This window comes from Poromitra crassiceps (genome assembly GCF_964638095.1).
Source record: "Poromitra crassiceps genome assembly, chromosome: 3".
Classification (NCBI taxonomy): domain Eukaryota; kingdom Metazoa; phylum Chordata; class Actinopteri; order Beryciformes; family Melamphaidae; genus Poromitra; species Poromitra crassiceps.
Window position 1 is genome coordinate 7,413,189 of NC_139625.1, and position 16,296 is coordinate 7,429,484.

The 16,296-nt window shown below is 46.1% G+C and overlaps 1 protein-coding gene across 1 annotated transcript in view; it reads left to right on the top strand.

Annotated features, from left to right (window-relative positions):
• LOC310773733 (putative ATP-dependent RNA helicase an3) overlaps positions 1 to 16,296 on the top strand; it is a 97,076-nt gene that overhangs the window by 53,146 nt on the left and 27,634 nt on the right. Inside the window, exons 9-12 of the mRNA XM_083633671.1 lie at positions 7,118 to 7,215; positions 11,216 to 11,314; positions 13,698 to 13,858; positions 15,613 to 15,757. Coding sequence (XP_083489797.1) covers positions 7,118 to 7,215; positions 11,216 to 11,314; positions 13,698 to 13,858; positions 15,613 to 15,757 — 503 coding nt within the window. The remainder of the gene's footprint in view (positions 1 to 7,117; positions 7,216 to 11,215; positions 11,315 to 13,697; positions 13,859 to 15,612; positions 15,758 to 16,296) is intronic.

Consider the following 16,296-nt stretch of genomic DNA (forward strand, 5'->3'; position numbering starts at 1 on the left):
ACCAGGAAGTTGGCTATAACATAACATTAAAATGAAATCCATACACAGAACTTTTAAACGGGTTATGAAATACTGGTGCCTCTATATGACATACATGGGCAAATGAGAGACCATCGGCCATGAGAATGGATATCAATTTGTTGTTATTGACATGCATGCGCTGCGCGGGGGACGGGAGTTACGCTACGGGGAGAAGGGAAGCCACTACCCCGGTGGCCACTCACCAAGCAAGACCGCGTCTTTGCTAAACCCCCGCCTCCGGCCTAGCGGAGCTGACATAACACACAACTACAAGGGCTTCCCGAGCAACGGCCTTTTTCTCTCTCAAAACAATTTAAACCCATCGTCATGTTAAAGCTGAGCAAGGAGATCGATTTTATTTCAGCAGAGCCGAAGGCAGCAACACAAAAGACTGATGTAAATAACAAAAGAGAAGGTAAGTCCCACTAAACTGGTATCCAGCATTGACAGTAGACTGGAAGAGCCTGGTGATGCGAGGTTACAGTAGACACAGTAAACACGATTCTGCTTGACCAATCAGTCGTCTGCAGTGTTTTCACGTCACCGTATGGTACCGGCTGGAACCTCAACAAAGCAGGGACCAAAACTAGCACGACTCAACCCGGGCTGTCCAGCTTTTTCACCGGTGGGATGAGACAAAAAAGTGAGTCGAGCTGGGCGGGGCCGCGCTAATACCAGCGGTGCGGCAGCCATTCCCGAGTAGAATATATTGAGAGAAAATGGAAAAATCAAAAAAGTGGCACAAGAAAGCTCAGCAGGCCAAAAGTAGAACAATCAAGAGAAAAAAGGAGCTTCTTGGATATTTAGGAGCGAAATATAATCACAAAGTTTTTGTACATGTGTACTGAAACGGTTATCGCACATTATGTATTTTTAGCAACTTGTTTTCAGACTCTGCATGTCGTGATAGTTTGTTGAATGTCAATGCGATTCACTTAAGGCTATGCTCAGACAGTGAAGTGCAGCTGTGTGGTCAGTTTTCACAACTCCCCATTGTGTGGTCATGCCCAAATTCCCCCCACCCCCGCCCCCTCTCTACTTTACACCCAGAGGTGCTCCACCCCCACCCCCGCCCCCTCTCTACTTTACACCCAGAGGTGCTCCACCCCCACCCCCGCCCCCTCTCTACTTTACACCCGGAGGTGCTCCTCCCCCCACCCCCGCCCCCTCTCTACTTTACACCCGGAGGTGCTCCTCCCCCCGCCCCCTCTCTACTTTACACCCAGAGGTGCTCCACCCCCACCCCCGCCCCCTCTCTACTTTACACCCAGAGGTGCTCCTCCCCCCCACCCCCGCCCCCTCTCTACTTTACACCCGGAGGTGCTCCTCCCCCCACCCCCGCCCCCTCTCTACTTTACACCCAGAGGTGCTCCACCCCCACCCCCGCCCCCTCTCTACTTTACACCCGGAGGTGCTCCACATGTATGAAAGCAACATGCCTCATGTCTGAAAGGGTACACTTATGTGACCTTGATGAGGCTCACTGTGTATGTGACCTTAATGAGGCTGAGTGTATCTGACCTTGATGAGGTTGACTCTGTGTGACCATGATGAAGCGGACTGTGTGAGAATCAGTGTTGGGGGTAACTCATTACAAAAGTAACATATTACATGTAATATATTACTTTAATAATAATAGTAATAAGTAACAAGTTACTCTACACAGAAAGTAATATTGTAAAGTAACTTATTACTTTCAAATGAAAGTAACTAGTAATATGTAGTATATTACATTTTGAAAGTAACTTGCCCAACACTGGTGAGAATGCTTGTTCCAGGAAGAAAACATTAGGCCTATGTGTTCAGAATCACATGAGAAATGGCTGCCTCGTTTTCAGTGGCGGTCCCTGGTTGTGTTCTAAAATGTTGTCCATCCTCACACTCTAAAAACCCCAAAAGAAAATGTTTATTTTTATTTTCTAATCTAACATTTATTTCGGGGATGAAGTAACTGCCTGCCTGTCTATCTATATCTATAAATAATAATAATAATAATAATAATAATAATAATAATAATAAGAATATTGTACTAGGGCTCAATGTTAACTTTTAAAAGTGGTTGCCGGAGTGGCAACCTGGCAGGAGCTTTTGGTTGCTGAAATAAAAATATGGTTGCCATTTTTAGTCGCCTTATATTTTGAGTAATTAAGATACTATGCAGTCATAAGCCGGCTTAATAATGATGTGACAGAAAAGTAAGTATAATAGTCTATAGTCTATAGTATAATAGGCCTATTCAGTGTGCGCACCGGGTGTAGCAGTAATAATAATAATAATAATAATTTTGTGTAATTTTATTTTCTAAACAAATCTTAGTGATTTTTTGTTTTTATAATGCATTTGCACTGAAAGGATTTGTTTAACTAATATTTGTGAACTTTCATTTTCATATATTTTTTTAGCAGTTATTGTTCATATTGTGCTTAATTTATTAATTAAAAGCGTTATTGATAATGAATGACGTAGCCTATGCCTCTTCATGTTCATTCAGGGACACTATGATGACAGTGGTTTGGGGCCCCCACTCTTAAGATGTTGCATAGGGCCCCAAAAGGCCCAGAAGCGGCCTTGGCCCGCCGCCCTGTACCCGCTGCGCTCCCCCTCTCTCACACCCCGTATGAGACAGGCAGACGAGGCAGGGATGTAAAGCGTTTCTCAGCACATATACGCGGTGGTAAAACGTTTTTGAAGGATGTCCTGGTCGAGGTGTATGTTGTAGGCTTGTTGTAGGCTACATGCTTTGCAGTATAGTGTTAGTTTTCCATCCCGTTCAAAGACGCAGGGGTATTTCACCTCGATGACTTGACAAATCATTTCCTCGTCCTTTGTTTCTGTGCGGACGGACGCGGTTCCTGTTCATTGAATTATCATCTTGCAGCTCGATTTGTGATGTCGATGCTGACGCAAGGTTAGCGTTATTAGTCGGGGCTTTGACCCAGCCAGAGCCAGACTTCATCTGCTTTTGACATCTTCACGGTGCGTCCGGCAGCCGCTCTGATTGTGTGCGAGCAGCCACCTGTCCGAGTCAGTACTCGTTAAACACACCGCACGTGCAGCATGCATCACGTAGGTTCCGACTGGTAATTAGTAACATCCGATTGTAACAGCAATAACATGTCACATAGGCTATAATTTATGTCACTCACAAGTATTAAAAGGCATTTATTTGTTGTATATTCTAGGGATGCACGATAATTATCGGACCGATAAATTATCGGCCGATATGGCGTTATTTTGCGTTATTATTTATTATTCCGATAATGGCCTTTTTCCGATAAATTATCAGCCGATAATCATGCTTTATTTTTGCCTCGGAAGCGGAGCTATTGTTGTCGCACGGTAGTGACATCACCGCTGCGACGCAAACATGGCTGCTGCCAGTTACCAGTATCTTTCTGTTTTTCAATTTCAGATGATCAGAAAGCGACTGTCATTTGTCCCACACAGGTTTCCGAGAGGAGGGGAAACCTCTAAACTGGCATTAACTCATTCAGGGCCAGTTTAGGACTGCCAATATTTAGCACAGGCCAAAGATTTTCATAATTGTTGGTCATCTTTCAAGACCCACAGTAAATTATCTATTAGCACCAGAGTGATTTGCAATACCTCAAAATGAAGATGTACGTCTCTGGGTTCACCAGGAAAAAAAAAGTGAGCTTTTAGCATGTTCTGTACTCTACTTATAGCCATTTATATACACCCTGTTTTCCCCCAATAGGTCTCCCTGAGAAAATAAACAGGAGAAAAGGCAATTTTTGTAAAAGGGCACATTCTCAAGCAGAACTCGCTCTCAATTCTTTTATTTTGAACTGTATTGACATCAGACATGTAAATACTATTCGTTATGACACAAATGGAAAAAAAATAATATATATATATATATATATATACACATGAAGTGCTTTTTTTTTTACATTCAACAATACAGCAGTGTGAGTGAGTGTGCACACAGACACACAGACAGACAGACAGACAGACAGACAGACAGACAGACAGACACACCGACAGACAGACAGACAGACAGACACACACACACACACACACACACACACACACACACACACACGATCCCCCTTCGTTGCGTGATTTCTAACCCCACATAGGATAAGCAATAACCACGCCCTGTGGCGCCGGGATTGGCCAGGAGCAACACTGGAGGGCACGCAGCCCAGCGATTTCATGAAGCTCTTGAGAACGGACAGCGGGCTGCTGTGAATGCCGCTTCTGCCTGCCTAGCTGTTCATGTGCTGCTCGTCCATGTCTCCCTGTCCTATCCTCCCTGCTATCGTTCCCGTTTTCCCCTCGGCTATTCAACACGTCCTCACCGCCCTCTGATCACTGCTGATCGATCATTTCCTCATTCCTCCGATGATCAAACGCATCTGTGGATTACTTTCTCCGGTTTTCTCCGGCTGGCACACAGGAAAGCGACCAGCTCCTGCAGCGCGCGAGGGGCGTTTCAATGGCATTTCTCCTGTCTGCACAAGGCAAGCTCCTTATCCGTTTTCTGATATTCCTCCTGCTCAATTTCAAAACAACAGCTGCGGTATGTGTTTGTTCACGTGTTGTCTTAGATGATAGGGACCTGATACCATGTGACAGGCTGGGGAAGTGTTTAAACTACGCCCTGCAGTAATAAAAACAAAAACACGTCAAACACGTCATTGGCCCTCTGGGCTATTCCTGATAACACGTCAAAGACGTCATTGGCCCTGAATGAGTTAAGTTAAACCAAAGCTGGCGATAATGCAGCGGATATGTTTGTTGGTTTTGTTAGCTAGTTTTGTTAGCATTAGCTCGTAGCGCGGCCTACACTTCAAGCTCGTCCGCTTGGCAGACAAACTGCTTGTGACATTTACAGTCTGTGGCTTGCGATCAAACAGCCCCGCAAAAGCACTAAATACTCACAGAGCTGGCGTAAACTTATAGAAACTAATGGAAACCCCTTTACCGAAATGAAACATCCAGGGATTGGATGTGCGCAGTCGCGCACATTAGGCTACATAAAAAGCATCAGTCAGTCAACATCACAGTGTCTTTTCTTTTAATCTGGTGGCAGCATTTTTCAGTAAAAAGTGAAACGTCACAGATGGTTTATAGTGCCTGCCCCATTCATTGGGCCCAGGCTACAATTCACTGAGAACTGGAACCAATGCAAAATTTGAACAGATTGAGTTGAGTTGAGTTTTTTTTTCTCCTCGAACAATCAACCATATAAAATACAATAAAAAACAAAACATAAACATTTGAATCTAACAAATTTCCTCAAAAAAGCAAAACAATTGAGTTCGAGAAGGAGCAGAAGGAAGCAAATGCTTATCCAGTCCCGCCCCTTTCTTCACAATATCATAACAAATCTCTTACAATGTTCAAATCAAAATAGATCTGATCACAGATCAGTAACATGACAATAAGAGTCTAAATTACTATGCCTTTTGTCATTGTGTTTTATCTGCAGACTAAGCAGTCGTTGGCTTTCCGTTCTATAAAAGCCTTTATTTTTGTATTGACTATAATTGAGTGATACACTTTATTAAAACAATCATATTACATCAGAAGTTTTCTTTGTTTTGCGTTCAGTGATGTCAGTTAGATTTGGTTAGGTCAGAGCTATGCTCACTACATCTGCCTTTTTTTAACCCCAGGTGTGCATAAAATACAGGTTAAAAACGATAAAAAAAATAATTAAATATATATTTTTTATTATAATAATTACCGTAAATTCCGCACTATAAGCCGCACCGGAGTATAAGCCGCACCTGCAAAGTTGACTGTTTTTTACATATATAAGCCGCACCGGACTATAAGCCGCGGGTGTTTTAATGTTTTTTTTTTTTTTTTTTTTTTTATTATTGTGTTTTAATGTTTAATTACCATATGTAAGGGTTCATGCACAGAGGGGATTGTCGGGAAAGAGATGGCTGTTTGAGGAAGCTCCCATTTATTAACATTTCAACAAAACAACATAACACAACACCACCTGTGTTGTTTTTTACAGTGCACACAGTGTCCGCGGTGTGGTGAAAAGAGGGCAAGAGAGGAAATTAAAACAGAAGTGGATTTATAGTTAGAAAGAGTGCTAAAAAAGAGAGATTTTTTTTTTTTTTGTTTTTTTTTTTGTTGAAAAAATCCATAGATAAGCCGCACCGTTATATAAGCCGCAGGGGCCAAAAAAGCCCAAAAAACGGGAAAAAAGCCGCGGCTTATAGTCCGGAATTTACGGTATCGGTTATCGGCCAGGAGAAAATTGTTTAATGAACGGCTAATTAGCCGTCAGCCGGCACTCATGGAAAACACTGTGTGACCTTGATAAGGTTGACTGTATGTGCCCTTTATGAGGCTGTCTGTATGTAGTCTCGGCTCCCAGACGTTTGGGGAGCTGCGCCACCAAACGTCTGGGAATTTCACTGTCAGAAACTGTCTCTTCGAGCCCGCGAGAACCGCCGGCAGCAGACACGCCTACATTTATTATTAGAATTTTATTTGGTAGCGGCAATGCCATTTATCATAGTACTAACACAGAGCATGAAGCTGATATGCTCCAAACAAAATTTATAGCTGTGGTTTATTTTACAATAATCTTTCCTACCCGGAAGTGGTCCGCTTGATACTGTGAACTTGTGTGAAGTCATCAGCAGCCAGCAGGCTCTGTAACGTTAGCCTCGGGAGTCGGGCTTATCGCTGGGGAAAAGACCTCTAGCCGCCGGGGCCGGATGAAACACGTCCTATTAACAGGTTATGTTTGTTTCCAAGTGATTAATATGTTTCTCCGCAAATGCGACGATGTTTTGCGAGACACCGGTTCTGCATGAGAACTGCCCCCAGAAAGCAGGCCCGCCCACAGCACTCATGATTGGTTGTCCGATGCAACGCTTCCAACAGCGCCACCTAACGTTATGCAAAGATTTAAATAGTAATATTCTCAGTCTTACAGTAGTGAAACGGATTAAGACTGAGGGCTGAGTCTAGTCTGTGACCTTGATGAGGTTTGATGAGGCTGACTGTGTGTATGTGACCTTGATGAGGCTGACTGTGTGTATCTGACCTTGATCAGGCTGACTGTGTGTATGTGACCTTGATGACTGTGTGTCTCCAGGCTCTGGGAAGACTGCAGCGTTCCTGCTGCCCATCCTCAGTCAGATCTACACAGAGGGCCCAGGAGAAGCCCTGGCTGCTGCTAAAGCCTCTGGACAGGTGAGACACTTTAACGCTTCACTTTATGGCAGGGCACTCGACACCTTTGATAAGTGTCTCTCAACAGAAATAAAAAGAGTCGCACGCCGTTTCTAATTTATACTTTGGTGAACGGTTTCAGTGGTCTCCACGGTAACAGGAGCCCCCCCCCCCTCCCCCCAGCATCAGCAGCGTCTCTCCCCTCTTGTTTGTTCTCCTTTGTTTCTGTCTCCCTGCTGTTTAAAACATCCAGCCCGACTCCTGAATGCAAAAGATAACCAGTGGCCGTCGTATCTGTATCTCCAAAAGTTGGTTTGGACAGACACCTCTCAAGGTGCGTTCACACCGAGATATTTATTTTTCGCTCTGTCGCTCAAGTCAACCCTTTGGAATCGCTCTGTCGCTCTGTTTAAATCGCTCATCAACAGGCACACGAAATGACGGACATGTGGGGGATATAACGTTACGCAATGTCATGATATTTGTCCACTACGAGCCACCGTCATTGTTTACAAGCTAAAGCCTATCAGCGTGCTCCTAATGCGAGCTCCATACCGATAGGACAGACTTCACTTCATGTCAGCTGTCAGCCTGTCAATGTGGTTTGTTGCCACACAATAAACCAGCGGTTTGTTCCAAGCCAGTGTGATCCTTGACTCGCTCATACGGCAGCTAATCAGCGTTGAGCGGCGAGCGACTGATGCCAGCGTATTTTCGCTGGAGTTGGGATATTTCATCTCGAGCGACGAGCGAATTTTCTCCCCATCGCTCTGTCTCTGCCGCTCGGACGCCCAGCGATTTTTCTCCCAGGCGAATATACGCTCAATCGCTCGTTTGCATTGACTTTGTATGTAAACTCAACGCCAGCGAAAAACTTTAATAGGTCGGTGTGAACGCACCTTCAGAGGATCTCTCTGCTCCTCCAGACCTCCACCCCCACCCCCCACACGGAGGAGCCCTGTCTGTCTTCCCAGTGAAGGAGGCTGCTCGCCCGGGCATGCTGGCTGTGACAGTGGATGTCCAACCGCCAAGCGTTAAGGGCGATGTACTCGCCCCTCGCTGCACTCAGCCCCGCCCCACCGCTGCAGCTCCGTTGGGTGCCTCGCTGTATTTCCGTCTTCAATTGGTCGATTTCGAAATGGCCCCTCCTCTCCTCGCTGATGTCCGTCGCTCTCCACCTTGCGAAGCATGCTGGGATTACCTGGCGTCATGGACATGGCGAACTACAAGACGAGAGGAGGGGCCAAAATCGAGATGGACCAATTGAACACGGGGAAATATAGCAAGGCAGCTAACCAAGCTGCAGCGGCGGCGGGGCAGGGCTTGACAGGGTGAGTGCGAGTACATCGCTGGTGGACGGGCACTCTTGAGACATCGGTACGCTGACGGAACTCTCTGTAGCCAATCGCAGTGCGCGACAAAATATGGCGGTGTCTGCGACATAACACAATCCTCCAGGTAGGCGACGCCAAAGAAAAGTGTGGAGAGACACTTTTTTCTCTCTCGCTAAAGACGTCCTATATGTCGAGAGACTGTTTCGAAAGTGTCGAGAGACTAAGCATAAATTGGGCTTAACGCACGGGCCTTCATTTCGTGAAGCTCTTTACAACAAGAGTGTTGGAGTAACCCCGCCTCTTTGTTGATCCCATTGGACAGTAGAGGGGAAAAACAATAATGGTGGTATGGGGCACCTTTGTCCCAAGATTTTACCCTTGTTTCCTCCCCAGTTCCCCTCCCCCCAGAATAGGCACCGCGACCGACCAGAGGAGGCGCTAGTGCAGCGACTAGGACTCATAACCCACCGGCTTCCCACCTGCAGACAGGGCCAGTTGTGTCTGTAGGAACATCTGACCAAGCCGGAGGTAGTCTCGCTTGCCAGCCTTCCCTTCCTTCCAGGGAGAGAGTCTGGCAGATCTCCATTCTGGAAAAAAAGCTGCTAAACAACGAGCTAGCATTGTTGATGTTGTTTCACAGCGGCGCAGGCATTTGAGATCGACAGATTCGTCACGGAGGGAGCAGAAACTAAATCCATATATGGTCGCAGCCGGTCAGTCAGGATGAAGTCAGTCAGTTAGTCAGTGAAATGGTCGCCACCAATAGCCGAGCTTATACCAGCAGTTTACGTGCAAGACTAAGCCGGAGGTAACACGGGGGCTCGAACCTGCGACCCTCGTGTTGGTAGGCAGGGAATCTCAAACGGCACTACCCAGACGCCCACACTTTTTCAACTGGAAGCTGATGATAATCCACCTTTGGATTGGTTTGTTGTGATATATTCAATTGGAAACATCCCCTGTTGTTATACTTCATCCTTAGCTATTCTGTAGTAACTGTTATACTTCATCCTTAGCTATTCTGTAGTAACTGTGTTATACTTCATCCTTAGCTATTCTGTAGTAACTGTTATACTTCATCCTTAGCTATTCTGTAGTAACTGTTATACTTCATCCTTAGCTATTCTGTAGTAACTGTTATACTTCATCCTTAGCTATTCTGTAGTAACTGTTATACTTCATCCTTAGCCATTCTGTAGTAACTGTTATACTTCATCCTTAGCTATTCTGTAGTAACTGTTATACTTCATCCTTAGCTATTCTGTAGTAACTGTTATACTTCATCCTTAGCCATTCTGTAGTAACTGTTATACTTCATCCTTAGCCATTCTGTAGTAACTGTTATACTTCATCCTTAGCTATTCTGTAGTAACTGTTATACTTCATCCTTAGCTATTCTGTAGTAACTGTTATACTTCATCCTTAGCTATTCTGTAGTAACTGTTATACTTCATCCTTAGCTATTCTGTAGTAACTGTTATACTTCATCCTTAGCTATTCTGTAGTAACTGTTATACTTCATCCTTAGCTATTCTGTAGTAACTGTTATACTTCATCCTTAGCTATTCTGTAGTAACTGTTATACTTCATCCTTAGCTATTCTGTAGTAACTGTTATACTTCATCCTTAGCCATTCTGTAGTAACTGTTATACTTCATCCTTAGCTATTCTGTAGTAACTGTTATACTTCATCCTTAGCCATTCTGTAGTAACTGTTATACTTCATCCTTAGCCAGTCTGTAGTAACTGTTATACTTCATCCTTAGCCATTCTGTAGTAACTGTTATACTTCATCCTTAGCCATTCTGTAGTAACTGTTATACTTCATCCTTAGCTATTCTGTAGTAACTGTTATACTTCATCCTTAGCTATTCTGTAGTAACTGTTATACTTCATCCTTAGCCATTCTGTAGTAACTGTTATACTTCATCCTTAGCCAGTCTGTAGTAACTGTTATACTTCATCCTTAGCTATTCTGTAGTAACTGTTATACTTCATCCTTAGCCATTCTGTAGTAACTGTTATACTTCATCCTTAGCCATTCTGTAGTAACTGTTATACTTCATCCTTAGCCATTCTGTTGTAACTGTGTTGTACTTAATCTTAACCCAGTCTGTTATAACTGTTATACTTCATCCTTAGCCATTCTGTAGTAACTGTTATACTTCATCCTTAGCCATTCTGTAGTAACTGTTATACTTCATCCTTAGCCAGTCTGTAGTAACTGTTCATCCTTAGCCAGTCTGTTATAACTGTTATAACTGTTATACTTCATCCTTAGCCATTCTGTAGTAACTGTTATACTTCATCCTTAGCCAGTCTGTTATAACTGTTATACTTCATCCTTAGCCATTCTGTAGTAACTGTTATACTTCATCCTTAGCCAGTCTGTTATAACTGTTATACTTCATCCTTAGCCATTCTGTAGTAACTGTTATACTTCATCCTTAGCCAGTCTGTTATAACTGTTATAACTGTTATACTTCATCCTTAGCCATTCTGTAGTAACTGTTATACTTCATCCTTAGCCAGTCTGTTATAACTGTTATACTTCATCCTTAGCCATTCTGTAGTAACTGTTATACTTCATCCTTAGCCAGTCTGTTATAACTGTTATACTTCATCCTTAGCCATTCTGTAGTAACTGTTATACTTCATCCTTAGCCATTCTGTTGTAACTGTTTCAGGAGAATGGCAAGTACGGACGTCGCAAGCAGTTCCCCATGTCTCTGGTGCTGGCCCCCACCAGAGAACTGGCCCTGCAGATATATGACGAGGCCAGGAAGGTACGCGCACGCACACACACACACACACACACACACACACACACACACACACACACACACACACATACACACACACACACACACACACACACACACACACACACACACACACACACACACACACACACACACACAAATATTTATATTAGAATGGCATAATCAAGGCACATTTATGCTACTAGATTTGAATCTAGTTTGCTGGGACTCTGGCCCGGTGTTCTGTTGTGTGTGTGTGTGTGTGAGGTATCGTTGTCGGTTTTGATATTGGTATCGATATGCGCGTAGCCAAATTGCATGAAATGTGGCACTGAACTCTGTCAGGTCCCCCTAAGTGCATTGGCCAAGTTTGAAGTCGATCCGACGAATGGTTCTCGAGATAAACCGCTTTTTGTGTTTGCCAGTAGGTGGTGCTATGCCGAGTCTATGTGTGGGGTGTGTGTGTGTGTGTGTGTGGGGGGGGGGGGTGATGTTGCGGTAAAGTGACATTGGACCACAAATCATGACTCACAGACAGACAGACACACAGACAGACAGACAGACGTGAATGCCCTAGTGTGTTCGGGGCAAAAAAACAAAGAATTTGCTCCAGCATAGGCCTACATATTATCAGTGATGCAACATGTGTTTTTCTTTCTACGCGGCTCTGAGGAAGGCAAATATATAAATGTTAAATGTGTGGAGCGCCAGCTGCTAGCCATGAGCATACAGGTCGCTACTTGCAGCTCGGCTGACAGGAGCCTCGAGACGGACACACACATGCTTTTCACCAACACAGAAACGTTATGGCCGCACGGTGAAACATAAACATGTGGGACCACCGAGTAACGTTGGCAGGCTCTCTCTCTGTCTGTCTGTCTGAATCATTTCCTCCTCCTTAGCTATCAACAGACAGAAAGCTATGCGTAACTGTGCCAAGCTCTGCGCAGCGTTAAAGGCTCATTATGCTTTCCGCATCAGCGAGGAACGCGAGTGTCCGCGCGGAAAAGTGACGTCAGATCAGCAGACACGCCCCTCCGCAAGGCTCCGTGCGGACGGTTTTCGCCTGGCCGTGCGCACCCCGAATTTTTTAACTACGCGGACGCGGCTGGACGGACAAAGTGGAGTTTTCAAGACTCGCGCTCAATTCCGCGATCAGAAACCCACACAGAGTATAAAAGCTCCACACGTTTCCTCGTCAGGATTCCGTGTCTCTCATTTCCGTGCGGCCGGCCAAAGCATCAAGCATAATCCAGGCGTTAGGCAGCAGGGGCATGCAGAGAGACCCTTTACACCTTGGTCCCACCAAGTCCGTCTGCGCAGCGTTCTGGCTGCACCGCTCCGTCCTCCGCACGGCGCCATGTCCCACCGCACACGTTTCAGAAGCGGAGCGCTTCCGAGCGCTGCCTGGCAGCTGGATGCAAGATCACACGCGATACTGTGTGTACAACGGGGTGGATGTAAAAGAGCACAACACACAAACAACACAGTCTGTCGTTGACTTGCTTTTGATTTGGTCATTTTCCCTTGATTTCTGTGCTTCTGCCATGGGGTAGGTAGGCTGAAATTATTTATTTATTTGTCATACAGTGCCTGTTAGCAGGAGGAGAACTCTTGCATTTCTTCAAAATTCAAATGTCCGCGAGCAGCTCCGACGACCGCGTGGGAGCCGGAACGCGTACGTGACGTGCCAGGTGGGATGGAGCCGTTAAGAGGGGCAGGGTCTCAAAAGTAAAAAAAGGGCACAACACCGCGGCGCCGGGTGGTTTCACTGTCGCTGACCCACCAGTCACTCAGAGCTCGGCAGCTGGGCAGTGGGCAGGATGGCGAAGGCATGACGAACCCGCCTCTGCCTCTGATTGGCGCAGGAGACGAGGAGAGACACAGGATAGGATAGCCAAGCGAATGTGCTTGGATCAACAACGTTTGATGCTAGGCCAATCAGAGGCAGAGAAGGGCGGGTCATGCCTTTGCCATGCTGACCCAGATGATTACTTAACTTCCGGGTTGAAAGGTAAACGTGTAAACTTTCCGGACATTTCATTTATTGCTAAATTGATATTCATTGTTATACGTTCTTCTTGAAGGGTGCTGGGCATGCCTTCACTGTAAAAAGTAAAAAAAAAAAAGTCCCAAAAAGGGCACTTGGAGCATCAGGGGAAAACGGGCAGGTGCTCAGGCACCCCTAGCACCCCCCTCTGCACGTGCCTGCTAGCACCCCCCCTCTGCACGTGTCTGCTAGCACCCCCCTCTGCACGTGCCTGTTAGGTAGAAAGGGGACAGACAACTGGCTCAGATTGGCGCGCGCACCGAACCATGACGCCCATACCGTGGATGTATGTAAGTAAGAATGTAAGCAGAAACCCCTGAGAAATCCTTGACAGCCTCTTTGTCTTTGTGTTGCTAGTTCTCCTACAGGTCTAAAGTGCGTCCCTGTGTCGTGTATGGAGGCGCAGACATCGGCCAGCAGATCAGAGACCTGGAGCGAGGCTGCCACCTGCTGGTGGCCACGCCAGGCAGACTGGTGGACATGATGGAGCGAGGCAAGATTGGACTGGACTACTGCAAGTAAGACACGGATAGATGGTATTATAACTGGACTGGACTACTGCATGTAAGACATGGATAGATAGATGATATTGTAACTGGACTGGCCTACTGCAAGTAAGACACAGATAAGACAATATTATAACTGGACTGGACTACTGCATGTAAGACATGGATAGATAGATGATATTGTAACTGGACTGGCCTACTGCAAGTAAGACACAGATAAGACAATATTATAACTGGACTGGACTACTGCATGTAAGACATGGATAGATAGATGATATTGTAACTGGACTGGCCTACTGCAAGTAAGACACAGATAAGACAATATTATAACTGGACTGGACTACTGCATGTAAGACATGGATAGATTATATAGCTGGACTGGACTACTCCAAGTAAGACACAGATAAGATGATATAAATGGACTACTGCAAGTAAGACATGGATAGATTATATAACTGGACTGGACTACTGCAAGTAAGACATGGAGGGCGAAGATAGATGATTGGTACTGGGCTACTGTGTGTGGTGGATTATGGGAGGGGCATAACTCAATAGACTATTGCTAGGCTATGTAGAATAGGTTGATTGTTTGTTTTGCTAAAATCTGCTCATCTACCTTGGATTTTGTCCTATTTCCATTTGTTCACCATTGATTTCGAGAGTACCTGGGCGCAGACAAAATGGCGGGACCTGGTAAATGGTAAATGGCCTGCATTTATATAGCGCCTTTATCCAAAGCGCTTTACAATCAGTAGGTACATTCACCCATTCATACACCGATGGCGGCAGGCTACCACGCAGGGTGCTGGCACACCATCAGGAGCAATTTGGGGTTCAGTATCTTGCCCAAGGACACTTCGACATGCAGACTGGAGGAGGCGGGAATCGAACCACCGACCTCTTCTTTTATCCAAAGCGATTAGTGGACGACCCGCTCTACCTCCTGAGCTACAGCCACCCAGGACCTCCGCACGGAGGTGACCTCTACCTCCTGAGCTACAGCCACCCAGGACCTCCGCACGGAGGTGACCTCTACCTCCTGAGCTACAGCCGCCCAGGACCTCCGCACGGAGGTGACCTCTACCTCCTGAGCTACAGCCGCCCAGGACCTCCGCACGGAGGTGACCTCTACCTCCTGAGCTACAGCCACCCAGGACCTCCGCACGGAGGTGACCTCTACCTCCTGAGCTACAGCCGCCCAGGACCTCCGCACGGAGGTGACCTCTACCTCCTGAGCTACAGCCGCCCAGGACCTCCACACGGAGGTGACCTTGGCAGCGGAAGTTGGACCGGAGACTCGGCCAACTCGCTGCTCGGAGCTCCGCGCCGCAAACTACCATGCACGTCCAAATGATGAAAAGACAACCTTAGTTCTCACCTCAGTACAGTGATGACACGGGACTTGACAAATCCAACTCCGTGCGGAGGTCCCGCCATTTTGTCTCCGACCAGGTCCCTCTTGCTGATTTTACTGGGTTTTTTTTCTTCATTTTTTTGTATAAAGCAATGGGGGACTATTAAAATGTTCAGTTATGTCTATAGCCCCCTTATCACAAGCATGTCTCAAAGGGCTTTACATAGCATCATCACAGTTATATACTGCATCATATATCTACACACAACATACATCATATACATACAGTACTACCCATTTGAGTAGATGACATTAGGATACAAACACAGCATGTCTTCAGACTGTGCTCTCTCCTGTAGCTACCTGGTGCTGGACAACACAGCATGTCTTCAGACTGTGCTCTCTCCTGTAGCTACCTGGTGCTGGACGAGGCAGACCGGATGTTGGACATGGGCTTTGAGCCTCAGATCCGACGCATCGTGGAACAGGACACCATGCCCCCTAAAGGCCTCCGACAGACCATGATGTTCAGCGCTACCTTCCCTAAAGAGATCCAGGTACACGTCACTGTGACTCTGTAGACAGACCATGATGTTCAGCGCTACCTTCCCTAAAGAGATCCAGGTACACGTCACTGTGACTCTGTAGACAGACCATGATGTTCAGCGCTACCTTCCCTAAAGAGATCCAGGTACACGTCGCTGTGACTCTGTAGACAGACCATGATGTTCAGCGCTACCTTCCCTAAAGAGATCCAGGTACACGTCACTGTGGCTCTGTAGACAGACCATGATGTTCAGCGCTACCTTCCCTAAAGAGATCCAGGTACACGTCACTGTGGCTCTGTAGACAGACCATGATGTTCAGCGCTACCTTCCCTAAAGAGATCCAGGTACGCGTCACTGTGACTCTGTAGGTAGGGACAGACCATGATGTTCAGCGCTACCTTCCCTAAAGAGATCCAGGTACACGTCACTGTGACTCTGTAGACAGACCATGATGTTCAGCGCTACCTTCCCTAAAGAGATTCAGGTACACGTCACTGTGGCTCTGTAGACAGACCATGATGTTCAGCGCTACCTTCCCTAAAGAGATC